This window comes from Sturnira hondurensis, unplaced genomic scaffold (assembly GCF_014824575.4).
Source record: "Sturnira hondurensis isolate 20B ecotype Veracruz unplaced genomic scaffold, ASM1482457v3 Scaffold0021354, whole genome shotgun sequence".
NCBI classification, from domain to species: Eukaryota; Metazoa; Chordata; class Mammalia; order Chiroptera; family Phyllostomidae; genus Sturnira; species Sturnira hondurensis.
In genome coordinates this window covers 1,372,514-1,395,569 of record NW_028093985.1, presented here as the reverse complement: position 1 = coordinate 1,395,569, position 23,056 = coordinate 1,372,514, and the positions used below count along the sequence as shown (strand labels likewise).

At 34.1% G+C, this 23,056-nt stretch overlaps 1 protein-coding gene and 1 long non-coding RNA gene across 6 annotated transcripts in view; one reads left to right on the top strand and one right to left on the bottom strand.

Moving 5' to 3' along the window:
- FCHO2 (FCH and mu domain containing endocytic adaptor 2) overlaps positions 1 to 23,056 on the bottom strand; it is a 116,971-nt gene that overhangs the window by 28,924 nt on the left and 64,991 nt on the right. For 3 of the 5 annotated variants that reach the window (XM_037032451.1, XM_037032453.1, XM_037032454.1), the window contains 9 exons: positions 19,009 to 19,053; positions 17,266 to 17,338; positions 12,979 to 13,003; positions 8,413 to 8,470; positions 7,431 to 7,606; positions 6,004 to 6,015; positions 5,615 to 5,639; positions 4,680 to 4,722; positions 2,249 to 2,343 (listed from right to left, as the gene is read on the bottom strand). In XM_037032451.1, coding sequence (XP_036888346.1) covers positions 2,249 to 2,343; positions 4,680 to 4,722; positions 5,615 to 5,639; positions 6,004 to 6,015; positions 7,431 to 7,606; positions 8,413 to 8,470; positions 12,979 to 13,003; positions 17,266 to 17,338; positions 19,009 to 19,053 — 552 coding nt within the window. Of the gene's footprint in view, positions 1 to 343; positions 431 to 2,248; positions 2,344 to 4,679; positions 4,723 to 5,614; positions 5,640 to 6,003; positions 6,016 to 7,430; positions 7,607 to 8,412; positions 8,471 to 12,978; positions 13,004 to 17,265; positions 17,339 to 19,008; positions 19,054 to 23,056 lie in introns of all 5 variants that reach the window. The other 2 variants (XM_037032450.1, XM_037032452.1) reach the window with 1 other exon arrangement.
- On the top strand, positions 8 to 20,170 carry LOC118977514 (uncharacterized). Its single transcript, XR_005064539.1, has 3 exons — positions 8 to 18; positions 4,011 to 4,013; positions 19,984 to 20,170. It is a non-coding gene; the product is annotated as an uncharacterized LOC118977514 (long non-coding RNA).

The window sequence follows — 23,056 nt, the reverse complement described above, 5'->3', positions numbered from 1 at the left end:
TACGATCTCTGGAATGCTGTCTGAGCTCCTGTGGAGACATGAACCTGTAACAAGTTCATCAGTAAAGGAAAGCCACTGATTTTGCAACCATGAAGCAAAAGGAAACTTATTCTCTCTGGCGGAGCTATTAATTACTGTGTAACAATAATGATCTCTTTCAATATCACTAATATTCTCTGAAGGACAAAATAATTTATGGCATTATTTTTCAGACTACAGAGGAAGGTTAAAAATGCATACTAAAGTGAATTTTAAAACTAGAAAAGTGTAACAAATATTTTATCATATCCTAGCTACTAAACAGCAAATGACCACTGAATAAAAAAATACATCACTTTTTTACCTGAATTGAAAGTGATATGGGTAAAACATTCTTTAGACAGGTAGCAAGAGGAAAAGAGAATGCTTTCTTGAAAATAAAGAGACTGTGCTAAAGAAAATGAGAAACAAAGGGTAGAGTTACAAACATAACTAAAGCCTCTAAGATACCGATGTAAAATTTTTTATTAAATATTTGAAAAATAACTCATAAAAGAACATTAACAAAACTGAAAAAACATTGTTTAGGACCCTCTTCATTCTACATACAAAACACCATTCTGACATTCTTACCAAACAAAAAAGAGACTTAAGGACAACTTCAGCTTTTCCTCTACAATTTTACTTTCCTTATACTACCTACTGGCAAGGTTATTTTTATAAAACTAATTACTAACAAATGCTCATTGAGAAAGGCTATGATGACAATTCTGAATATGTTCAACTATCTATTGACTACTTCTTGCTGTTTTACAAGTATTAGATACAGACCACGTACTTTCCCTTCAAAATTACAGATTGTTTCAGGTTAAGGTTGCCTAAAATACGATTAAAATTATTTTTAAAATATTACTTTCTAAACAAATTTTAAATACTAGTGTTCATTTTATTAATAATAAAATCTTTCAACAACGCTTATTGTTTTTGTTTATCTGCCAGAATACAAAAGATTTCAGAAATGGTAATATCTAGATTTGAATCTATGCTTCATCAGTTTTTTTAAAGATTTTATTTATTTATTTTTAGAGGGGAAGGAAAGGAGAGAGAGAGAGAAATATCAATGTATGGTTGCCTCTCATGCGTCCCCTGCTGGGAACTGGCCTGCAACCCAGGCATGTGCCCTGACTGGGAATCGAACCACGATACTCTGGTTCGCAGTCCCGCGCTCAATCCACTGAGCTACACCAGCCAGGGCCATCATTTTTTAGTTATATGATCTTAGAGAAGTTCCTGACAATCTCTGAGTTTCTAAAATCCCCGAGAAAGTTGAAGATCAACTTAAAAAAGTGACTTTATTTTCTTACTTTGAACAAGCAGTGGTTTTTATTAACCACATATTTCTGAGGTCTGCTTTGAGTGTTGGCAAATGAGAATTTATATTTTGGAGATAAGAGAAACTTAACACACTCTTGCCAAAACAATTTAAAAGCATTCACCAAGTCATTTTAGTCCCTGTTTGGGAAGTGCTAAAACCTTTCTGGAAAGCAGTTTGGCAATAAGTATCAATGAGTGTATCTTGTGACTCTTTTTTTTTTTTTTTTTGGTGACTCTTAAATCTCATATTGATAAATTACTATAAGGATATTATGAGCCCTGGCTGGTGTGGCTCAGTGGACTGAGTGTCAGCATGCAAACCAAAGGGCTGCCAATTTGATTCCCAATCAAGGCACATGCCTGGGTTTGCAGGCCAAGTCCCCAGTTGAGGGTGTATGGGAGGCTACCACACATGGATATTTCTCCCCCTCTCTTCCCTTTTCTCTAAAAATAAATAAATAAAACTTTGCAAAAATGATAAGACATGCGCAAAATTCATTATATTCATGAATGTTAATGATATTAGAAAATCAGATGCAACATAAATGTCCAGCAAGAAAGCACTGGTTACAGTAATGCACATCTATTCAGCTGAATTTTATCAATATACATTATGGTTATTTAGGCATCAATATAGCTTAGAAATAAATATATAAATGCTTAGAAATAAATTTATAAATAAAAACACCTGTTGATGTCTGATAAGCCATAGGGTCCTTAAACTAAGTTAACAAAACCAGTGTAAAATTATTGTTATCTGGCAGTATGATCAGAAGACAAGTTTAATAAAATTTGGATTATTAAGTACAATAATAAACAATGAGTAAATCAACTAGAAAAAGTAACTACTAAATTTCTCAGTTTAAAATATATGTGTAAATATACATATATTTACCTGATGATGATGATGAAGTTAGTGAAGCTGAAGATGATGAATCAAGAGATGGTCCAAACAGAGGGTCCCACGCAAGTAAATCACTGGTCCCTTTCCTTCCATAGTGTTTCAAAAATAAGGATTTTAATAAAGGAAGATTTTATTAGTATAAAATCTAGTCACTTATTATTTCACAGAATTATAACAGCTCAACATATATGATTAAAAAGTTTGATGTTTTGCGAATGGAATACATGAAGAAACTTGACAAACTTAATAAACCAATATTTTTTAAGCATTTTAAGTAGAAATCTACAATAGCAGTGTATGAAGGTGGCAGGGAGAGAGGACAGAATAGAAATCCCCACTTATCACACCTCGTCATTCTTAACAATCCTAGGGGCTGTCAGAATAGAAATGATTTCAGCTTTACTCATTTTCAAATGAAAATAAGCAGAGTCTCTACATGAGCTGCCTAAGAACACACAGTTACTTAATTCTACAACAATTTCAGGAGTTAAGTAATGTGAAATCAGATAGAAAATTTATAAAGCACTGCTTATTTTCAAAGAAAGAGAGTAAAATATTTTTTAAAAGTCCTTCTCATATACACAAGTAAGCCCAGCAAGTTGATATAAACTTCACAGATCTGCTCACTGCAGTAGATGATGTAATTATCTCAGTGAGCTCCCTGGTTAATTCACTGCCTGAGCCAGCAAGGCAGTCTGGTGAAATATCTGGGTCAGACACGCCTTTTAAAGAGATATAACAAAAACTATGGACAAAATCATCAAGGGGATCAACATTCTAGTTTCAAAAACTCACCATAATGCATACCAATGATTTCCCTCCACGGACCTCTTAAAATCCACTGTACTAGTTACTCTCTGGATTCAACTTCTGGCTCTTTACAAACATTTATGTGAATGTAATCTCTAGATCCTGAAGTACCTCTTTTTAAAATTACTTTTCCCAGCTTTACTGATGTATGCTTGACAAATCAAAATTAAGGTGTAAACACAGAAATGAAATCCCTATTAAAACAATGTTTTAAAGCAGTAGTCCCAACCTTTTTAGCACCAGGGACTGGTTTCATGGAAGACAATTTTTCCACCGACTCAGGAGGGGGACAGCAGGTGGGGGGTCAGGAGATGGGGTGGAGCTCAGGCAGTAATTCCAGCAAAACTTCACTGGCTAGCCCACTGCTCACCTCCTGCTGTGTGGCCCCATTCCTAAAAGACCACAGACCAGTACTGGTTCATGACCAGGGGGTTAGGGACCCCTGTTTTAAAGTATCAAACTGCCATTATTTTCTTCAAATATTTTTTCAAAATCTTAAAAAACAGACACATTAGACAATAAAAATGTCACAATGATCCACAGGCAATACAGCTATTATCTCAACACACATCTACATGGACACACACAACATTTTGCATGATAAAGTGTAGCTAGAATTACAATTGCATAAATGATTCCTAGTTTTAAAACATTCTACAACTTACCTTTAGAAATGGTAAGTCAACTGAATACCACCACTATATTCAATTCATGCCTAGCTTGAAAACTATCAAATAATTTTAAACTACCCATTAATTAACTATCCATTAATTAAGCCTACTTTTATTTGTGCAAAAACATTAAAAGAAAGTATTCTTGATAGATACAGAATGAAAAAGGACCCATGCAGTACTGGCTTAAAATATTTTTTCTTTTAACAGCTCGGATGCTTTCCAGCCCTCTCCTTTTTCAACTTGAGATAGTTCCTCATTTTGAAGCTCAGGAAGTATACAGTCTATTTTGTAAGGTCACAGCCGAAATTGAAGGGAAAAAGTGAGAAAATTTCCATGAGAATAACCAGCTGAAATACAGACATGTATAAACTTGGAATACTATCATTTATTTAGAAGCAGTGAGGCCATCAAGGCCAAATACAATTGAATGAATTTTTTAAAATTTGTTATAAAAAAATTTTATCAAATGAGCAATGAAAAACTCCACAAGACACCTGACAGCTTAAGAAACAGGTTAATTCCCACCCTATTGGAACTAAAACTGCAGAGATAATAAAACTAGAAAACAGGACAAAGGATACTTCAAACTTAAAGGTAGTGGGGAGAGAAAAATAAAAAGGTGGAGGAAACAGGAATTCTAGGGCAAACCATTCTGTATAAAACTACAATGGTGGGCATATCATTATCATTTGTCAAAACTCACAAGATGTATGACACCAAGAGTAAATCCTAGTGTAAACCATGGACCTGGGCAATAATGATGTGTCCATTAGGGTTATCAATCACAACAAATGCGCTACTACAGAGGGGAGGCTGAACGTCTGTACGGACAGAGTATACACAAAAACTCTGTACTTTCCATTCAATTTTGCTGTGAACCTAAAATTGCTCTCAAAAAAATAAAGTAGTTGTTAAAAAAATTTAAACATGGGACTTACTCATTAGATGCGGCAGATGGTTTCGATTTTGTTAACTCTTCACCTAATTAAAAATTACCTCATTACTATAAGCAATTTTAAAATTCTGGAATTAATAAATATAATTTAAACAAATGTGAAAGAAAAATCAACTTTTAACAAGTTTTCTATTATGAAGAATATTACAATAGCTGAAATTCTGCTAAATCTTTATTTCTTCTAACATCTGTGGTGAGAAATGTAAGTTGAATAGACTAACTTCTCATATTTATTAAAATAAAACGGCTGTTCAAAAGAGAAAAATATGGGCTACAACTTTAAAAATTAGGACAAATGTTTAAGTACTATATGTAAGTTATCACTCAAGACTTTTAACTGATGAATTATGAAAGCATTTTTCAAATTCTAAGATTATTAGTGATTATTACATTGACCAAAAGTTATTACCAACTCTTGAAGGATCCTACTTAAAAAAATTACAATTTGTAAAACCTAGAGCAACAGTCTCTATAAAATAGTCTCTTTTGCATTTGTAAGATGAATCATTTCATAAGCAACTAGTACACAGGGGAAAGGCATCAGTAATGCAAAGGTCATGTTGGTTCATCAGCAATTTTCCCTGCAGCTCAATGTAATTTCAACTTCTTAACAGTTAAGGAGTAGTTACATTTATATAGTCCTAGAATAATTTCGGCCCTTTGAAGGCAACCGTAAGGCTGATGTGGCCCCTGCTGAAAACGAGTTTAACACTCCTGGTTTAAGGCGTGTCTCAAAGCTAAAAGAGAGAATATAATTTGTCTTCTATTATAAAATAAGTATCCTTTTAGTCTGTTGTTGTTAAGGATCATGATGAGAAAATCCTATTTCTGTAACTACATATGTAAAGCCATAAGCTTAGCAAATTGCCTGATAAATTGTAATAGTAATAAAGTAACCAACTTAAATGTCAGACTTACTAGATGAATGCTGGTTCATCTGCACCTAAAATAGAAATACAAGAATTAAGTAGCATTAAATAAATAATTAAATCTGGTAATGAAATTATTTCATAAACTGTTAATACTAGGAACCTAAATTTTAAGTTGCATTTAGTAAATCTGCTCAATTGTAAACTGCAGTTACATAAAGATACACAGAAAAAACTTTTAGTAATTTTCATACTTAAAAAAATACATGTACTTTTAATATTCAATGAAATGCATTTAAATATTAAACTATTAAATGTCTAAAAAACTTACAATGACTTGCTAATTTATAATATTTAATACAAATATTTTGAAAATCAATGTTCAAATATTACAATTTTTTAAGGTCAATAGGTAAAAATATAAAATCTTGCACTTACTGGGCTGTGTCTCTAGCAGCACATAGACAAAGAAAAGAAATAGTGATTTCTTTAGATTTTAGAATATATTTTCCATTTTCTCTCACCAAAATAAATACTTAAATAGATAAAATATCATACCTTTCAGTTCTAATAATTTGTCTACTCCCTTCTGAACCAGACCTACCATCTATACACCGTAAAAAGATACGCTGATGGGGGAGAACACTGACGCCAGATGAGCAACTGGACAGTAAGATACATTCACGATGTCCTCTCTACGAACCCAATATTAACAACGAACAATTTTATGATTATTATTTATTTTCTGAGAATGAAATTAATACATTTTTTAAAATAAATATAAGAGCACAAAAGAGCAATTTAAAGCCATCAGAGATTAATAATGCTGAGATTATTGCTTAACATTTTGATGTATATTCCTCTAGGTTTTTTCTATTTACATATATATTTTAAATTAGTTATGCTCTTAGACAATAAATGTTTTTAATGGTTTCACAACTTTCTACTTCATATATTTATATACCATAATTTAACTTTGTAATTTAATCTTAATGTTAACTAGTAATGGTAGAATAAAACCTCACTTCAGAAATCTGCCTTTTTGGTGGAAAAAATAATTCTAAAATTAAATTTTAAAACTGAATGAGTGGGAGGAAAAAAATTTTTATCCAAACACATAGAATTACTTACAATATATCATCAAATAACAATATGAAATAGTGAGAAGTTTTATTCCCTATTATCAAGAAGAACAGATTTCATATCAATTATGAACATGTATTGACATACTAAATATCATTCTAAGACATACTTTCTTCCCCCAGAGTTTAACAATTTTGAATTTGGACTATGACATCAATGGAAAGATATAGTATGACTTTTTCACTCCCTCAAAAGATATTAAGTATAATATCTCAAAAATGAGAAATCAATCACTATAACCAAGAATTCCTACCTTTCCCTTTCCTTCTATGAAAAGTATACAAAAACAAATGTTACACTGACAGACAAAAACATGCAAAGATATCATTTAATTCATTTTTACAGAATTCCCTTCTACATAAAGTTCATAAAACATAGACAAAAACTGTAAAATTTGATAAGGAAAAGATTAATACTGCCACTTCACAAAATTCTGCCGGAGTCATACAGCACTATTTGTAGAACAGAGTAGTAGAAACAGATTTTCTTTTGCTTCCTTTGTAATATTTTCAAAAGGAAGCAAAACTAAGCCAAACTCACAAGTTCATTTGCCTGTAAAAAAATTATAAACTATATATCTCAATAAAGCTGAATTAAAAAATATAAATATTTCATTATCCAACATGCTAAACTATTGTTAATGATATTTCACTTTTCATTATTCTGAAAATTAAGCAGATGCAGGTAGTCACGGTATTTTTTTAAAAAGACTTCTTACTTACAGATATTGCTGGAGAGAGTGTTATATTTCCTATAGACAGTTTTAATTCATCCAAGGAAGCCATTGTATGATGTGAGTTATTTGGATGCATAGGTTTGATTTCTATCCGATACTTCTTTGGTTCTTCATCTTCAGAATCAGAATCACTTGATGAGTAGAAATGGTTCTCTTTGGTATGTGAGTATCAGTTAAAAAATTTAGTTTTTAAATTGTCTTAATGTATAACCCTTTTTTCACACATTTATAAAAAGTTAACAAAAACCTTTAAAAGAGATAGGACAACAGGATTCTAAACAAACCAAACAAGCAAGCAAAATACGACTAATGACATTCAAATATGGAACAGGCGACAGGGTCCAGAGGGGAGAGAATCATAGGGGAAAAGGGAATGGACTCACATGAACAAGTATAAAGGACACATGGACAATAACTAAGGGTGGGGGGTGGAAAGGGGAGGGAGGCGGGGAGCATGGGGTGGGGGGCGGGCAGGGTTGGGAATATAAGACAGAAACCTGTACGTGAACAAGAATTAAATAAAAATTATATTAAAAAAATAATAATAAAAAAAAGACCTATGCAGATCTGAATTCAACTCCCACTTCTAGAAATTTCTAGCTGTGTTCCCCAGAGTAAAATTTCTATTCCTGCTAGACCTTACTTTTCTTATCAATAAAACGAGGATTTTATAAGGATAATGAGAAAGAAGCACATAAAGGAAAGTCTTTTGTTTAGTAATTGAGACATAGTAAGTACTCAATAAAAAACATACCCTATTATTAAAAAAAAAGAGAGAGATAGGACAGACTTTAACAGAAATATAACTACTAACTTTTAAAAATAAAAACATGTCAAATAAAGGATATGGAATTATTTTATGATAATTAATTAAAAACCGGAAAATGCTTTTTTAAATAATAGAGTATTTTAACCGTCCATTTATATGACAACACAACCATAAGAATATTCAGATGATAAAAGGATATCATTCTGATTTGCTTCTGGTTTTATACTATAGCCTTCTTCATCTACATCAGGAATGTTCTATGGGAAGAAGAAGAAAAAGAAAACTTTACTGTAATGATGGTACCAAACCACAAAAATATAATTAAACCTTAACTATTACTGAGGGGATATATCATTTATCAAATGTCAATAGATTAACAAAATCTTAACACTGTGGGGAAATTATATCTTTTAGTTACTTAGCTTCAAATCACACTCTATTCTTCAGAAGTCTGTAATAGAAAAGCATTTCAAAATAAAACAGAAGGAACACTGAAAGGTATAGAATAGGTGTTTGTGTGAAATGCCAGCAGTTCTGTAGATAATCAAAGTTTTACAGTAAAAAAAAAAAAGCATGAGACTTCCAGTCAAGATGGAGGCATATGCAGACATCCTTTGCTTCCTTGCACAACCACAAAAGGATCACAAATAACCTCAAAACAAAAAACAACCAAAACTACCAGAAAATCAAACTGTATAAAAGTCCAACAACCAAAGATTTAAAGAATCTGGTTCCACTAGCCATATTCATCCACATGGGTAGGAGGGCTGGAGATGGAGAGCCCGGGAGAAGAGGATGCGGTGTAATACCAGCAAGGTGGCTAGTGGAACCAGTAATCCCACATTCATGTGTGGTAGATAACATTGGGAGGGATGCCTTGCGAGCAAGTGACCCCAGCCCCAGGCCAAACTGCACTGTCCAGGTTTCCAGTGCCAGGAAAATAAAGCCTCATAACTTCTGTCTGTAAAAACCAGTGGGGATCAGGGTGGCAGAAGAAACTGCAGGTTTCTTAGGAGAAGCCATTTAAAAGGCCCACATGGTCCTAGAATGAATGCAAACCCACCCACTCTGGGAACCACCACTGGGGCAGCTAGAGGGTGTCAATCACATACGGGGAGGTAGGGGTGGGGGTGAAATGACTGGAAACAAGGTGGGGGCCGAGCAAGTCTCAGCATCATTGTTCCCTCTCCAACCCTTCCCCCACATACAGAGCCACAAAGCAGTGAAGTACGTTGCCCTGCCCTGGCAAATACCTAAGGTTCACACCATACAACTTAACAGGTACACTAAGACAGGAAGTCAAAGCGGCTCTACTTAATACACAGAAACAAACACACAGAAGCTGCCAAGTTGAGGAGACAAAGAAATATGGCCTAAATGAAAGGACAAAACCCCAGAAACAGAACTAAGCAAAATGGAGGTAGCCAACCTATCAGGCAAAAAGTATTCAAAGTGATGAAAAGCAAGGAACTATAATCTAGATTACTCTATTCATCTAAGTTATCATTTAGAATGGAAGGGCAGATAAAGTGTTTCCCAGATAAAGCAAAGCTAAAGGAGTTCATCACCACCAAGCCATTATTATATGAAATGTTAGTTCATCAAAACTATGAACATTAAAATGACAACAAACTCGTAACTATCAACAACTGAATCTAAAAAACAAAAACAAACTAAGGAAACAACTAGAACAGGAATAGTATTACAGAAATGAAGATCACACGAATGATACAACCTATAAATAAATATGCGGTTCTTCCTATACAAAGATGATTTTAAAAAAAGAGATAACATGGAGTTATCAGTGGGGAGGGAGAAGAGGGAAAATGGGAGAAAAGATATAGGGATTAAGAAGCGTAACTGGTAGGTGCAAAATAGGGAGATGTTAAGAACAGTAAAGGAAATGGAGAAGCCAAAGAACTCATATGCATGACCTATGGACATGATCTAAGGGGGGGATTGCTGGAGGGAAGGTACCAGGTGGAGGGGGGCAAAGAAGGAAAAATTGAGACAACTGTAATAACATAACCAATAAAATATACTTTTAAAAAATAGAAGTAAAAGTGCAAGACTTTCTGTGTCTGTAGAAAGGAGGTGATGATATCAGAAGACAGCTTACATAAATGGAAATAAATATATACAAAAACACAAAAAATAGCCCTGGCTGGTGTGCCTCAGAAGATTGAGCACCGGACTGTGAAGTAAAGGGTCACCATTTCAATTCCCAGTCGGGGCACATGCCTGGGTTGCAGGCCAGGTCCCCAGTAGGGGGTGCCCGAGAGGCAACCACACATTGATGTTTCTCTCCTTTTATTTCACTCTCCTTTTCCCTCTCTCTAAAAAAATAAATAAAATATTTTTAAAAACGCAAAACGTAGAAATAAAAGACTACCTAGAAAGTTAAAACTACACTAAAACACTACTTTTACTCCTGAGACTGGCAGAAATTCAAAAGCTTGAAAATACCCTCTGTGGGCAAAGCTGTGGGGAAATGTACTCTTATACTTTGCTGGTATAAATACAAAATACCACAGGTCCTTGGATAAGTTTGTTTTGCTATAACATTGACTAGATGCCACAGGAACTTAATTCTTGTTTATATCAATTAGCTAGCTTATAGTAAAAATGGTTTAGTTATACAAAGTTTCACTTGAAGTCACAGAACCTATCAATAAGATTGAGGACTTACTGCAGTACAATCCCTCCAGAGAGAAATTTAACAATGTCTAAAAAAATATGTATGTGTTTAACTCTTCTTCCACCCTGGAATTTCACTTCAAGGAATTTACCCCCAAAGTACACCCTCAACAATTTAAAAATATGTACACAACAAAATTATTCACCAAAGATTATCAATAACTCAAAATTATGGGAAAGTACCTAAATATCCAAACATAGTTGAATAAACTATGATATATACAAAAAATACAGTAGTATACAGCTATTGGAAAATGAAAAACATTTTTATGGTCTGATATGGAATGAGTTCCAAGAAATACTGCTAACTAAAAAAAGTACAGAAGGATATATATATAGTATAATATCTTTTAAGTAAGAAAAAAGGAAAATTGAAATAGGCATATCTGCTTATCTTTATGAAGAAAAAAACAACACTGGAAGAATAAATCACAATAAAGCTGGTCATCTCCCAGGCAAAGCGACGAAGGGGAAGGGATACAAGAGGAAGGGCACTTCTCTAAGTATGCCCTGGTAATTACGTAAGAGAGTATTTCTACTTTCAGAACACAGGATGTTCATTCTAATTTGCATCAGAATGAGACTATTTTGACCATTTCTTGTGTTTAGATAGCATTTTTATTTTTTTATGAAAAGTGCCTGTTTTTAATTAATGCTCTTTTCCTACAGGGTGTTTGCTTACCTTTCATACTGATTTGTGTAAAAACTTTATGATAGAAGGTAATTAGCCCCTTGTCACATGTCTCGTAAATACTCTCTGCTGATTCATCTTTAGTTATTCAAATCTTTTATGGGATATTTTTTCTAACTTTATAAGTTTTTTATTTCTACATAAACTTACCAATTATCTCTTATATGGCATAATAATTTTTTTAGAAGCCCTTTTCTAATTCTAAATACATACTGACTAAAGTTCAAAATTGGTTCATACTGGTCATCACAGAATAGAATAAAATGAGCTGAGAGAATTAGAAATGTTTTACTTAGGGAGTATATATAAAATAAAACATGAAGTACTAAGTGATTCCATGCAATGTTGCAATCATCAAACAAATGCTATACACAGTTAATTCAAAAATAAAATAAATGCATGAGTGTTAAAGTAAATGGCAAACACATCTGCTTGCTTTTTCATTAACTAATAAACCAACTATATCAAAACAGGCAAATGGTAAGATAAATGTTTTAACTCTAAAAACACTGATGATTCCTAGAGCTCATTAGGAGGCTATTTCATTATTTTCACTATAAATTTATTAACAAACCATAGTTTTCTTATTTTGAAGCTGAAATATGAAACAAAGTACTAATTTTATCTTAATACAAAACACAATGTTTCATAAAATATCTAGTTCTTTTTTTGGTACAACCATTATGCTGTAAAAAATGAAACTATTTTGGAACCAAAAGAAGCAATAATTATGCGAGCAACCAGTAAGGGGAGGAGATGAAGAGCCTGACGCTGCACTCAGCAACGTGACCATTGTGTGAGGAGCGACCTGGAAATGTGTGCACCACTCACACCACCTGGTAAACCTGCTCCTCTGCTGTAACCACAGAGCGCTCCACTTGCTATCTTCTTTAATTACATATAGAGAAATATATTTAAAGAAGGAATAAAAACAAATTTTCTTTAAAACAAAATAAAAAGCACAGAAAAGTACTAACAATAGTTATTTTTCAAAACAACAATCTCTTCAATAAATACGGGAACAGATAGATCTCAGACTAAATTAGTAAGAATACCTCATTTCAAAATAAAGCATGCAGATTTGAGATCTGGCATACTTCCCGAGAAAGAACAATATGCTGTGGCACCACTCCCCCAATTTTAAAAGTTAAATGTCCACTTGCCAAAGATAGTTAGAAACATCTTCTATTTAACAGGAAAGCATTGGCATATAAAGCCAGAAGTGCATGTGTAATATAATTTTAATAATGAATTTACAACAACATGATTACTATTTTTGTTGGAAAAATGTGTAAACAACTGAACCCAAACATGTTGGGTATTTCCTAATAAAAATGGCTAATTTACATTGTTTATATCCAAGTAAAATCTACTTACAAGTGAATCTGCATCAGGGCATTCCCTATTAAAACAAACAAAGTATTAGAAATAACCAACTATTACAACTGTCTGATAATAATACTTTATTGAAAGTGTTCACCTTGGTATGTAAGCATAACTTTTATTTAAACCCTACAAAAATACTTAGAGAAATTATCTCGTAAAGATTAGAATATATGCCAAATAAGTTTAAAATTCAAAAGAAAGCATCCCTGTACCCATAACACATGACAGAATAAAATGCAAGCATTTTTAAAAGTACTTTCAAAAGTACTTCTTTCCCATAAATACACACATGAATCTTATCAAGGAAGCTGTCAGTCTTACAAGGATTTCTAGTGACCTTTAATTCTTCAGGGAGACAAAGTGTAAAAAAAAGCTTCCTTCAGAGAAGAAAGCCTGGCTTGGTAAATAACATTTCTACATAAATTTTCAAAACTTTTTAAAAAGTCTACACTTTCAAAACTGAAGTTTAAAGTGTACTACTTTCTATAAGCTGGTCTATATAAAAATCAAAATCACCTTTAAAAGAAGATTTTATTTACTTATTTTTAGAGAGGAGCAAAAGGAAGGAGAAAGAGAGGGAAACAAACATGGATGCAACCCGACTGGAGACCGAACCTGCAAACCAGGCTTGCAACCCAACTGGGAAGTGAACCAGAGACCTTTTTCGCTTTGCAGGACGAATCCCAACCAAGCCACACAGACTGGGGCAAAATCAGAACAACTTCCTCCAAATTTGTTAAATAAGTACTTAGACTTCCATTTGGAATAGTTTTCTAGTCTAACGTAATATATAGTTCAGAACTGGTATTTTATAGTTTAACTGATAAACAAATATGACTGGATATACTGTAAATTAGTAAAAATTTATTTTAAATGTAAAACTAAACCATAATAACCAACCTTCTCAATTAACCAAATAAAGACCTAAAAATGTGAAATTAAAGACATTGAAACCACGAGGAATAAGGTTAGAATAAATTCTATGTATACATTTTAAAACAAATTTACAAACAAAACTTAGAGAGTGCGTATTTAAAAGGCATTTGGATTAGTTACATAATCTTTAGCTTGAGACTGATAATGCACATTATGTGAAAATGTGGCACGTTAGCAGACTGAAAATATAGACTTTATGTTCACCTTATGAGCCAAATTAACAATAAAAAGCACTAAATTAATATCTAGGATAGACAAGTGATCTCTATCTCCCCAAAGACTAAAGCACAAACCAGGAGAGTCTACAAACTCAAGAATATTGCTACAGGAAAATAGAATAGAACAGACTGAAGAAATGAAAAATGAGTGAGATGACTGTACTGCTTTTAATCCAAATGAATCACCATAAGGTCAGGGTAAATGCAAATCCCATATATCGTTATATTTACTTAAAATCACAATTTTGAAAGAGCTTCCTTACTATTGGTAGATGAGAAAAACCTATGTACAACATTTTGCTGTGTTATGCACACTTTTTTAAATTAAATTTTTGAGGGAAAAGTAAGGATGCTCCTTATACCTGGGTATAGTGATTACATACCATGGGCATAATGATCCTGTGTATAATGCACACAAAAACATGAGTGCACATTAGCCACGGAAGCACATTATATGCGGCAAAAGATGGTACTCTGAGAAAATGTTTTACCAGAAAGGCACTGTAATAATAAATTCACTCACTCTACAGAATCAAATCAATTAAGATGTTAGAACATTTCTACTTTCTATCTTTTTAAAAAGGTACAGTTTAAAAATAAAAGCAAGCATAAAAGCTCCAGTTTATTCTTTGGCTTTAAGCCAGAACTCCTGAGTCTTTGCGTTTAAGTACTCGGCTGTTTGCCTTCACAGTGGGCTCTATGAGACCTGCAGATAAAGCCCCGGAAGAGCATACTCTAAGCAGGACACCTCTTCCACAGCTGCTAGCATTTCAAAAGCCTTCAGGCTATGAGAGGACGTTTGTCAAGAGCCTTAGGCATTTTAAGCAAAGTAAATTCTAACATTTTTTTTTCCTGCCAGGAAGTGTTGACAGAAGGAAATTACAGTGAAGTGGTTTAAGAATAATTTTCTGCCCTAGCATTCTCATTGGTAAAAATATTCCAATATCCAAATGGCCAAATGATCACATTGGAAAATTATTCATCATGAAAAATTATTTGAAAATACATATATATATATATATATATTATAAAGCTCCCTGAATGAACTGCTTTGAAAAATATGTATTATAAAAATATTTCACTTACAGCCATTTCTTTTTATAATATAGTCACTAACATATGAACTGGTGCATTAAAAACTTACAAGTCAATTGTTTAGATTTCCAAATGTATTTCCAATGTTATAAAAAGAAATTAGGTTCCATTCCCCTCTTAGCAAAATACTTCATAAATGCTCAAAAAAGACATTTGCAGAATAGATGGTAACTATAGATATAAATCACTTTGCAACTGGTCTTAATTTGTTAACCAAATACACCACTTGGGAGAGGGGAGGAAACAGACATTTAGAATGGCAGAATTCTGAGAAACTCAGATAAGAATATAACTAAGTAGTAGGCAAAAACATCCAAACCACAAATTGTTCACTTGTACTGCAAATATAAGTACTCACCAAAATATTCAATCTCATGAGAGTTCTGATTATGTGAGAGAAGTATGGATTTTGAACAAATTTTCAGCCAAGTCTGTGAATCACTTTAAGACATTTACTTAGTGTCTCTACAATCCAAATGGGTAGGGTAATTATGAAAAGAAAAAATTCTTTCATTCCAGTTTGTCTCTGGTTAATCATAGCTCAATGACTGTCAACCCCAGGTGTATTTTACAATCACATAGGCTGCTTTAAACAAAACAAAACAGAAATTATGCTGGGGCCTCTTGCCCGAGAATCTGGATTAATTGGTCTGAGATGGGATCTGGCATAGATGTATTTATTTTAATTTCCCAGGTAGTTCTAATGTGTAGTCAAGCTAGCAAAACCTCACTTACCTAATACTAGTTGAAATTCTTTCATGCTAAATTATATATTCTTTGCATACTGCTTTCCTATTTTTGAAAAAGGTAAATCAAATGTATACTCCATCCTCCATCTAAAAATGATGGCTAGTATAAATGTTCAAACATGTTAGTGCTTTCTTCCCTCCCACATTTAACATTTTCCACTGAGGCATACAGTTGGTCCAACTTGATACTCTTTGACTGATACCCTACAGTGTACAGATACCCCTTGATTCATGATGGGGTTGTGTCCCCATAAACCCATTGTAAGCTGAAAATAATGTAAGATGAAAATGCATTTAATACATAGCCTACTGAATGCCGTAGCTTACTTAACCTAGACTACTCTAAATGTGCTCAGACACTCACATTAGCTTTCAGTTGGGAAATTATCTTGCGTTTCATCTCAAGAGTATTTGCCTTCCTCTTCTCACCAGAGGCAGGAGACACAGATGGGCATTTTTGTAGACATGATAGGATGCAAAAACACAAAACAATGTATCTAAAAAACGCTGGCATCACTGTACACTGTCGAGTACCAGTTATTTAATCTCATGATCTAAGGACTAACTGGGAGCTGCAGCTGGCTGCCACAGCCTAACATCACAAGAGAGTATTATACTGCACATCTCTAGCTGGCAAAAGGATAAAAATTCAAAATTCAGAGTCTACCACCTTCACATCGTTGTAAAATTGAAAAACCGTAAGTTGAGCCACTGTTAAGTCAGGGACCATGTGTACTATGTTGCTAGTGTTTCTGGATATTGTGTTCTGAGCACATTTAAGGCTAAGCCGTGATGTTTGGTAGCTGTACTATAAAAGCATTTTCGACTTCCTGTATTTTCCACCATGACAGGTTTACCAGGAGGTAACCCCACGGTAAGCTGAGTAGCCTCTGACATAAACAGTACGTCCCTGCACGGTTTGGGCTGTCTAGAAGGACTTTCATCAAATTGTTGACTGTGGGTTTTTCTTACACATCAAGACTTAGAAGAATCTTTAGCTTTCCCTGTATTTTTAATATTTTAAAATATGCATATTATCTTACAGAGTATCTTAAGTTTCCACTTTAAGATACTAAAGCTTTCATCTTAAAATTTTAAAATAAGTGAATACTTTTAAGTAAAACCAGAGAAGCTGGCAAATGTATTTAGAAAAGTTTGTATTTTTCAGCCCTCAGACATATACAATTTGACTTATTTCCAAACTTTCCTTTTTCAAATTCAAAACAAGTTTAATTATTTATAACAACAGAAAGGATTTTAACAATATTGAATATACTTACACAGACTCTGCATCTTTTTCCTTTTTAATTATTCCTGGCAAACCAAATGTCTTCCTTTTTCTTGGTTTTACACCTTAAAATAAATGTGTATTGTTAGAGAAACACAGCTGTTCCTGACAAATATATTAAATTTTCGAATACATCTTATACCTTGACACACTATTTACTCATTAACTGTTGATACTAAATTTGGGTGAAAGAAATAAATATTTATTGCTAAACCCTAATATTTAAATAAGAGTTATAGACTGTTTAGACTTATATTAATGTAACACAGCCTATTATTCACCCAAGGTTTTAGAACATTCACTCAATTGATGAAATTCTCTTTTCGAAGTATTCCCTAAGTTACATCAGGCAAAATAAGCATTTGCAGATATCTTAAAACTTCCAAGAAAGTACACTATTCACTATATCAGATTTTATTATAAGTACAAGTCAAATCATGTTTCCTTTTTGGAGGGTCGCAAAATAGAAATATGTTGTTTTAAATAAAAAGACACAACAGATCCACTAACAGTAATAACACAGAAAACTTATAATATGGCATTCATGTTATATCTAATATAAGCGAAGTTCATTTATGGATCCTACCGTAAACGAACAAATTTATGGCAGGATCCATAAATGAACAAATATAATTTTTGCTATGCCCAATATGGCAGTTCTTTCTACTCCTCTTGCATGACAAATTAAGGTCTAAAGGTCAGTCATGCTATTAAATTACTGATGGAATTCAGCACTTAAAGCTTACCTGCTTACTCTATGAGAACTAGAGCACACCTAAGCTGACTTCTCATCTTATAGAAGAAGAAACTCAAGGGTACTTTCGTTCTCCTTTTTTAAAAAATCAGTGGTATATAACTAGTAAACACTATAAGCCAGGATTATAATTCAGGTGTCTCACAATAATGTACTTGTATTCAAGCAAAACAAATTCCCTAAACCATACGTTTATACAGCATATTATAATATTTTAAAAATCAAATACAGTTTTATTTTGAGTATTATTTACTATCTACATTTTATAATAACAAAAGCTGAAGTTCAGAGAATTTAAATCATCACTGCTCTCAAAGAGCTAGTAACTATAAGAAGCGTAGGCCCCAGAGCTCCTGACTGCTCCAATAATAACCTTGCACACAAGAGCAAATCATTTCTCTAAATTCTTACACAGGTCTTAGAAAAATCAGAATTTTGCTTTCAAATTAGATCTAGTTGCTCACAAAGTAAGATAAATAAAATATGATGAAAATAGCAGCCATCTCTTGGGTTTCACACTATGAAAAACATCAATTTAAGTAGAGTGTGGACCCTTCCTCAAGTCAAAGCATCACCCATCTGAATGATGGTAATGTCAACATCAATGCATAACCTCATTAATTACTGAAGCATTATCTACTATAGGACAAGCACTATATATTAATATACAGTAATGAGCTTTGTATTTATGACATCATAATGTTTAAAAACGAGTATCAATGAGGAAAAGAATGTCAGTGTGTATTTGAAAACAAGTGCATTTACATTTAATTTTCAAAATGTATATTCTAACCAATAATAATCCTTTCAGCTAACCTCAGTTTATTAAGCAAAGATGAGATTCTGTAGGCCTCCAAACCATACTCAGATTTTTTTCATCATTTCATACACATGCTGATACCAATAGAGAGCAGCCCCTCTATTTTTTCAATAAACAGAAGACATTAGCTAGTTGCCTCACGTCACAGCTGGTTAACTTACCTTCAACTGCACTAGCAGGATCACATTCTTCAAATTCAATAAGGCCTAAAAAATATACATAGGTATATATATGAATTGCTAGTTTAAAAATAAAAGCTGGTAGAAAACAAACAAATCAAACCCCATTACAATAAAGCTGATCCTTAAACAACATGGATTTGAACTGCGAGGTCCACATTTATGTGGATCTTTTCTCACTAAATAAATACCTTTGCTGGTTTTGATTGAGTTGGCTGCTCGCAACTGAGGATCAACTGTATGCAATGATCTATACCACTTTGTACAGGGAACTTGCGCATCTATACACTTCAGTATCCTTGGGGGTCTGGGAACCAATCTCCCGATGAATACCAACAGACAACTTAAATTTCAGGGGAGTAAAGCTATATACAGATCTTCAACCATGAGAGGGTCACCACCACCAACCCCCAAATTGTTCAAGGGTCAACTGTATCTTTTGAAATGTTCTGAAATGTGTTCCAGTGCCATGTGAAAATCTTAAAATATGAGTAATAAATTTAAAAATCAAATAATCCTAACAGTTTAAAAGATGGAGACTAGCTTATTAATATGATCATAATTTACTGAAAACCCTTTATATACAAGGTCTATTTGGAAAAAGTCCAGCCTTTGTTAAAATTACCAGAATGGTTTGCACGAAATTGATATAATACGCATGAGTGAACAATGATGACTTCACTGTACTAGTCAGTGGGGGTGGTAGGTCCTCTTGAGTGAGCATATGTACTGTGTGGCCTTCACATTAAAAATGACTGAGCGAGCAGAGCACTGACTGTATCAATTTTTGCATTAAGCTTGAACATTCCTCCACAGAAACTATTCGGATGATTCAGAAGGCTTTCAGGGATGGTGCGACGAATATGGTGCAAATGACAGTGGGGCACAAATGCTTTAAAGATGGTGAAGAATCTATTGAAACTGATCCATGTTCTGGAAGGTCTGCAACAAGCAGAGCACCTGAGAATATTGAACATGTACAGGCTACAATCACCAAAGATTGGTAACTGACAGTGTGAGACCTAGAAGCTGATCTGGAGACTCCAAAAACGACTGTGTCTGAGATTTGGATGCAGGATCTTGGCATGAAATGAGTCATAGCAAAATCTGTTCTGTGGCTTCTGCTGCCAGAGCAGAAGAAACATTGTGCTGTAGTTGCTAATGACTTGATTCAGACTGCTACCAACAAACCAGATTTCCTCAAGCAGGTCACAACCAGAGATGAATCGTGGGTCTACAGCTATGAGATGGAAACAAAGGCCCAGTCATCCCAATGGAAGTTGCCTGCTTCTCCATGCCCGAAGAAGGAATGCCAAAGTCGCAGCAAGATCAAGACCACATAATGTGCTGTTTTGACTGGGAAGGTGTTGGCCATCACGAGTATGCCCCTCCAGGCCAAACAATTAATGAGGAGTTCTACCTCAATGTTCTTTGGAGGTGCAAAGGTGTTCTTTGAGAGATGCAATACGACCAACAACAGCCAGGGCTGTGGGCAATTGGTGATTGGCGGCTCCATCAGGACAACACGCCTACTCATGCATCATGTGTCGTGCAGAGTTTTTTTGTGAAACATCAAGTCACCCAGGTGACTCAGCCCCCCTATAGCCCAGATTTGGCACACTGTGACTTCTGGCTTTTCCCAAAACTAAAATTGCCTTCAAAAGGAACAAGATTTCAAATCGTTCAGAAAAATATGACAGGAAGCTGATGGCGGCTGGGAGAACTGTGTGAGGTCTCAAGCTGCCTACTTTGAAGGGGACTGAGGCATCATTGTCCTATGTACAATGTTTCTTGTGTCTTGTATCTTCCATAATAAATGTCTTTATTTTTCATATTACATGGCTAGGTACTGGACAGATATAAAAATATGTCTTGAAACACTTTGACATCACCTTAGCAAATATAGCATATATTCTTTGAAAATTTTCAGGTAGCTTTATATACATGAAAATACTAAAGGAACAATTTTATATTGTTCCTTAACAATATAAAATTAATCCCTTTAAATAAAACTCTACTCCCCCCCCGCCCCCCACAAAACCTTTTTCCTATACCAACATAATCTTCATGGCTTTTCTCTTTATCTTTTCTAAACATACCCTTAAAATTCACTTGAAATAGGAAAATGTCCAATAAAAATAAACTATTCAAAATGACATTTTAAAGTATAAGATGTCAAAGCCTTTCAAATTATATATATATTTAAAATTTTTAAATGAGTACCATCCACCCATTCATAAGCTTTTCTAAAAAGATCGGAATACTAACAGTTTGCGGTATAATAAAACTAGATATATCATTTTGAAGACACATTAAATCATGCATGAAAAGAGATGTTCTTTCCAAGTAGCATATGCTCCACATGGCAAAGCTTCTCGTGCCTGACTCAGTGCCGGTTGACAGCTCAGCTGCATATCAATGCATATTCTGATCACACACAGCACGTCACTTCTGAACTGTTTAACAAGTAGGAAGTTTATTTAGCATCCCTCAAATACTGCCCACTGCCCATGACTCTGCTATTTAGTCATAAGACAAGTTACTCTTCCTGACAATATCAAAGCCAGAGCAAGAGCCAGAAAGAATAGTTTGCTACAAGTGGAATTTTAACTCTCTCAGGCTCAATTAATTCTGTTGTCAAAATAAGTAACTGCTTTTAGCACTTAGATTTATTCTGGGCCACAATGACAATTTAGTTTGTATAAAAGTAAGACCACTGTGGCTCTGTCTCTTTTATACATTTCTAAAAATGACATCATGAGTTCAATTATGAGTTCTCTCTTGAGAGATCATGAGTTCTCTCCTTTTGAGAGATCAATGATCTAAAGCAAAACAATTCTTACATACAATGCTTTAATCATCAGGTAGGAATAAATTACTGCTATCCAAAAAAAAAAGAAAAAAGTCAACAACCTAAAGAATTCATCATACTCTAACTTGGATCAAAACTTTTACGAAATGCTATAGGAGGAAAGACTATTCATTTAACAGTAATCTTTAATCACCATAACTATTTTGTGGAATGATGCAGAAAATAAAAAATGTGAAATATTTAATTAATAGTTCCCATTGTTTCATAATCAATTCTAACTCTAAGGCCATGAACAGGGAAAATCTGCAACTCTGTCTAGTTAAAGTAAGCCTCAAAACTCAAATAATAAATCAGGGCTACTCAAATCAAGCATGTTCCTGAATATGCCCACCTAAACCACAGAACACTTGGTTCCAATTAGATGCCAAAGTCAAAGATACAAACATGCCCAGATCCTCAAAGTCTACACAAAAGTCCAGCCAGGACACAAGAGGTAAAGGTATATTCCTTCACAGAGTGAAGTCTATGACAGTGAAGGCCGTAGGGGAAGAGGCAGAGGGGCAGGAGGGAGGAAAGAAAGATGGGTGTGACTCATAGTAATGAAAGTCAATTACACACTCTCTAGTTTGCTCTTGGGTCTGTGGAACGTAACACAGCCACATTCCTACATGCCTGGGATGACGAACCAGGCAAGCTAACATGGAAAAGGCCAGCAAATTCCAGCTTGTAGTGATACGCAAAGGGCACGGAGGCCCAAGTTCTGGTTTTACCACGTGCTGGCTGGCTGATTACCTTGGACTAGTTACTTACTACTTGAGAATCTAAGTCATATCATTTTTATAAATGATATGAGGAATAACAATAATACATTTCATCATATTTTTCTTTTTCTCTCTACACATATATATGTAGTTTCTTTTCTTTTTCCACTTGCCAAATCATTTACAAGTTGCAACATCAATGTCACTTCACTTCAAGAGTATTTATTTTAATAAAAGGCTCGAGGGAAAAATTCCTTCAATCCAACGGTCCCAAATCCCAACCCCTGCATCAGAACCACCAGGAGGGCTTGCTTGTTCAACCACAAACTGCTGGGCCCCACCCTCAGTGTCCTATTCAGAAGTTACAGGCTGGTGTTCAAGAAAGTACATTTGTAACAGATTTCCAGGTGATGCCCGTGGTCCCAGGATCACACTTTTGAAAACTACAGACTTAGTA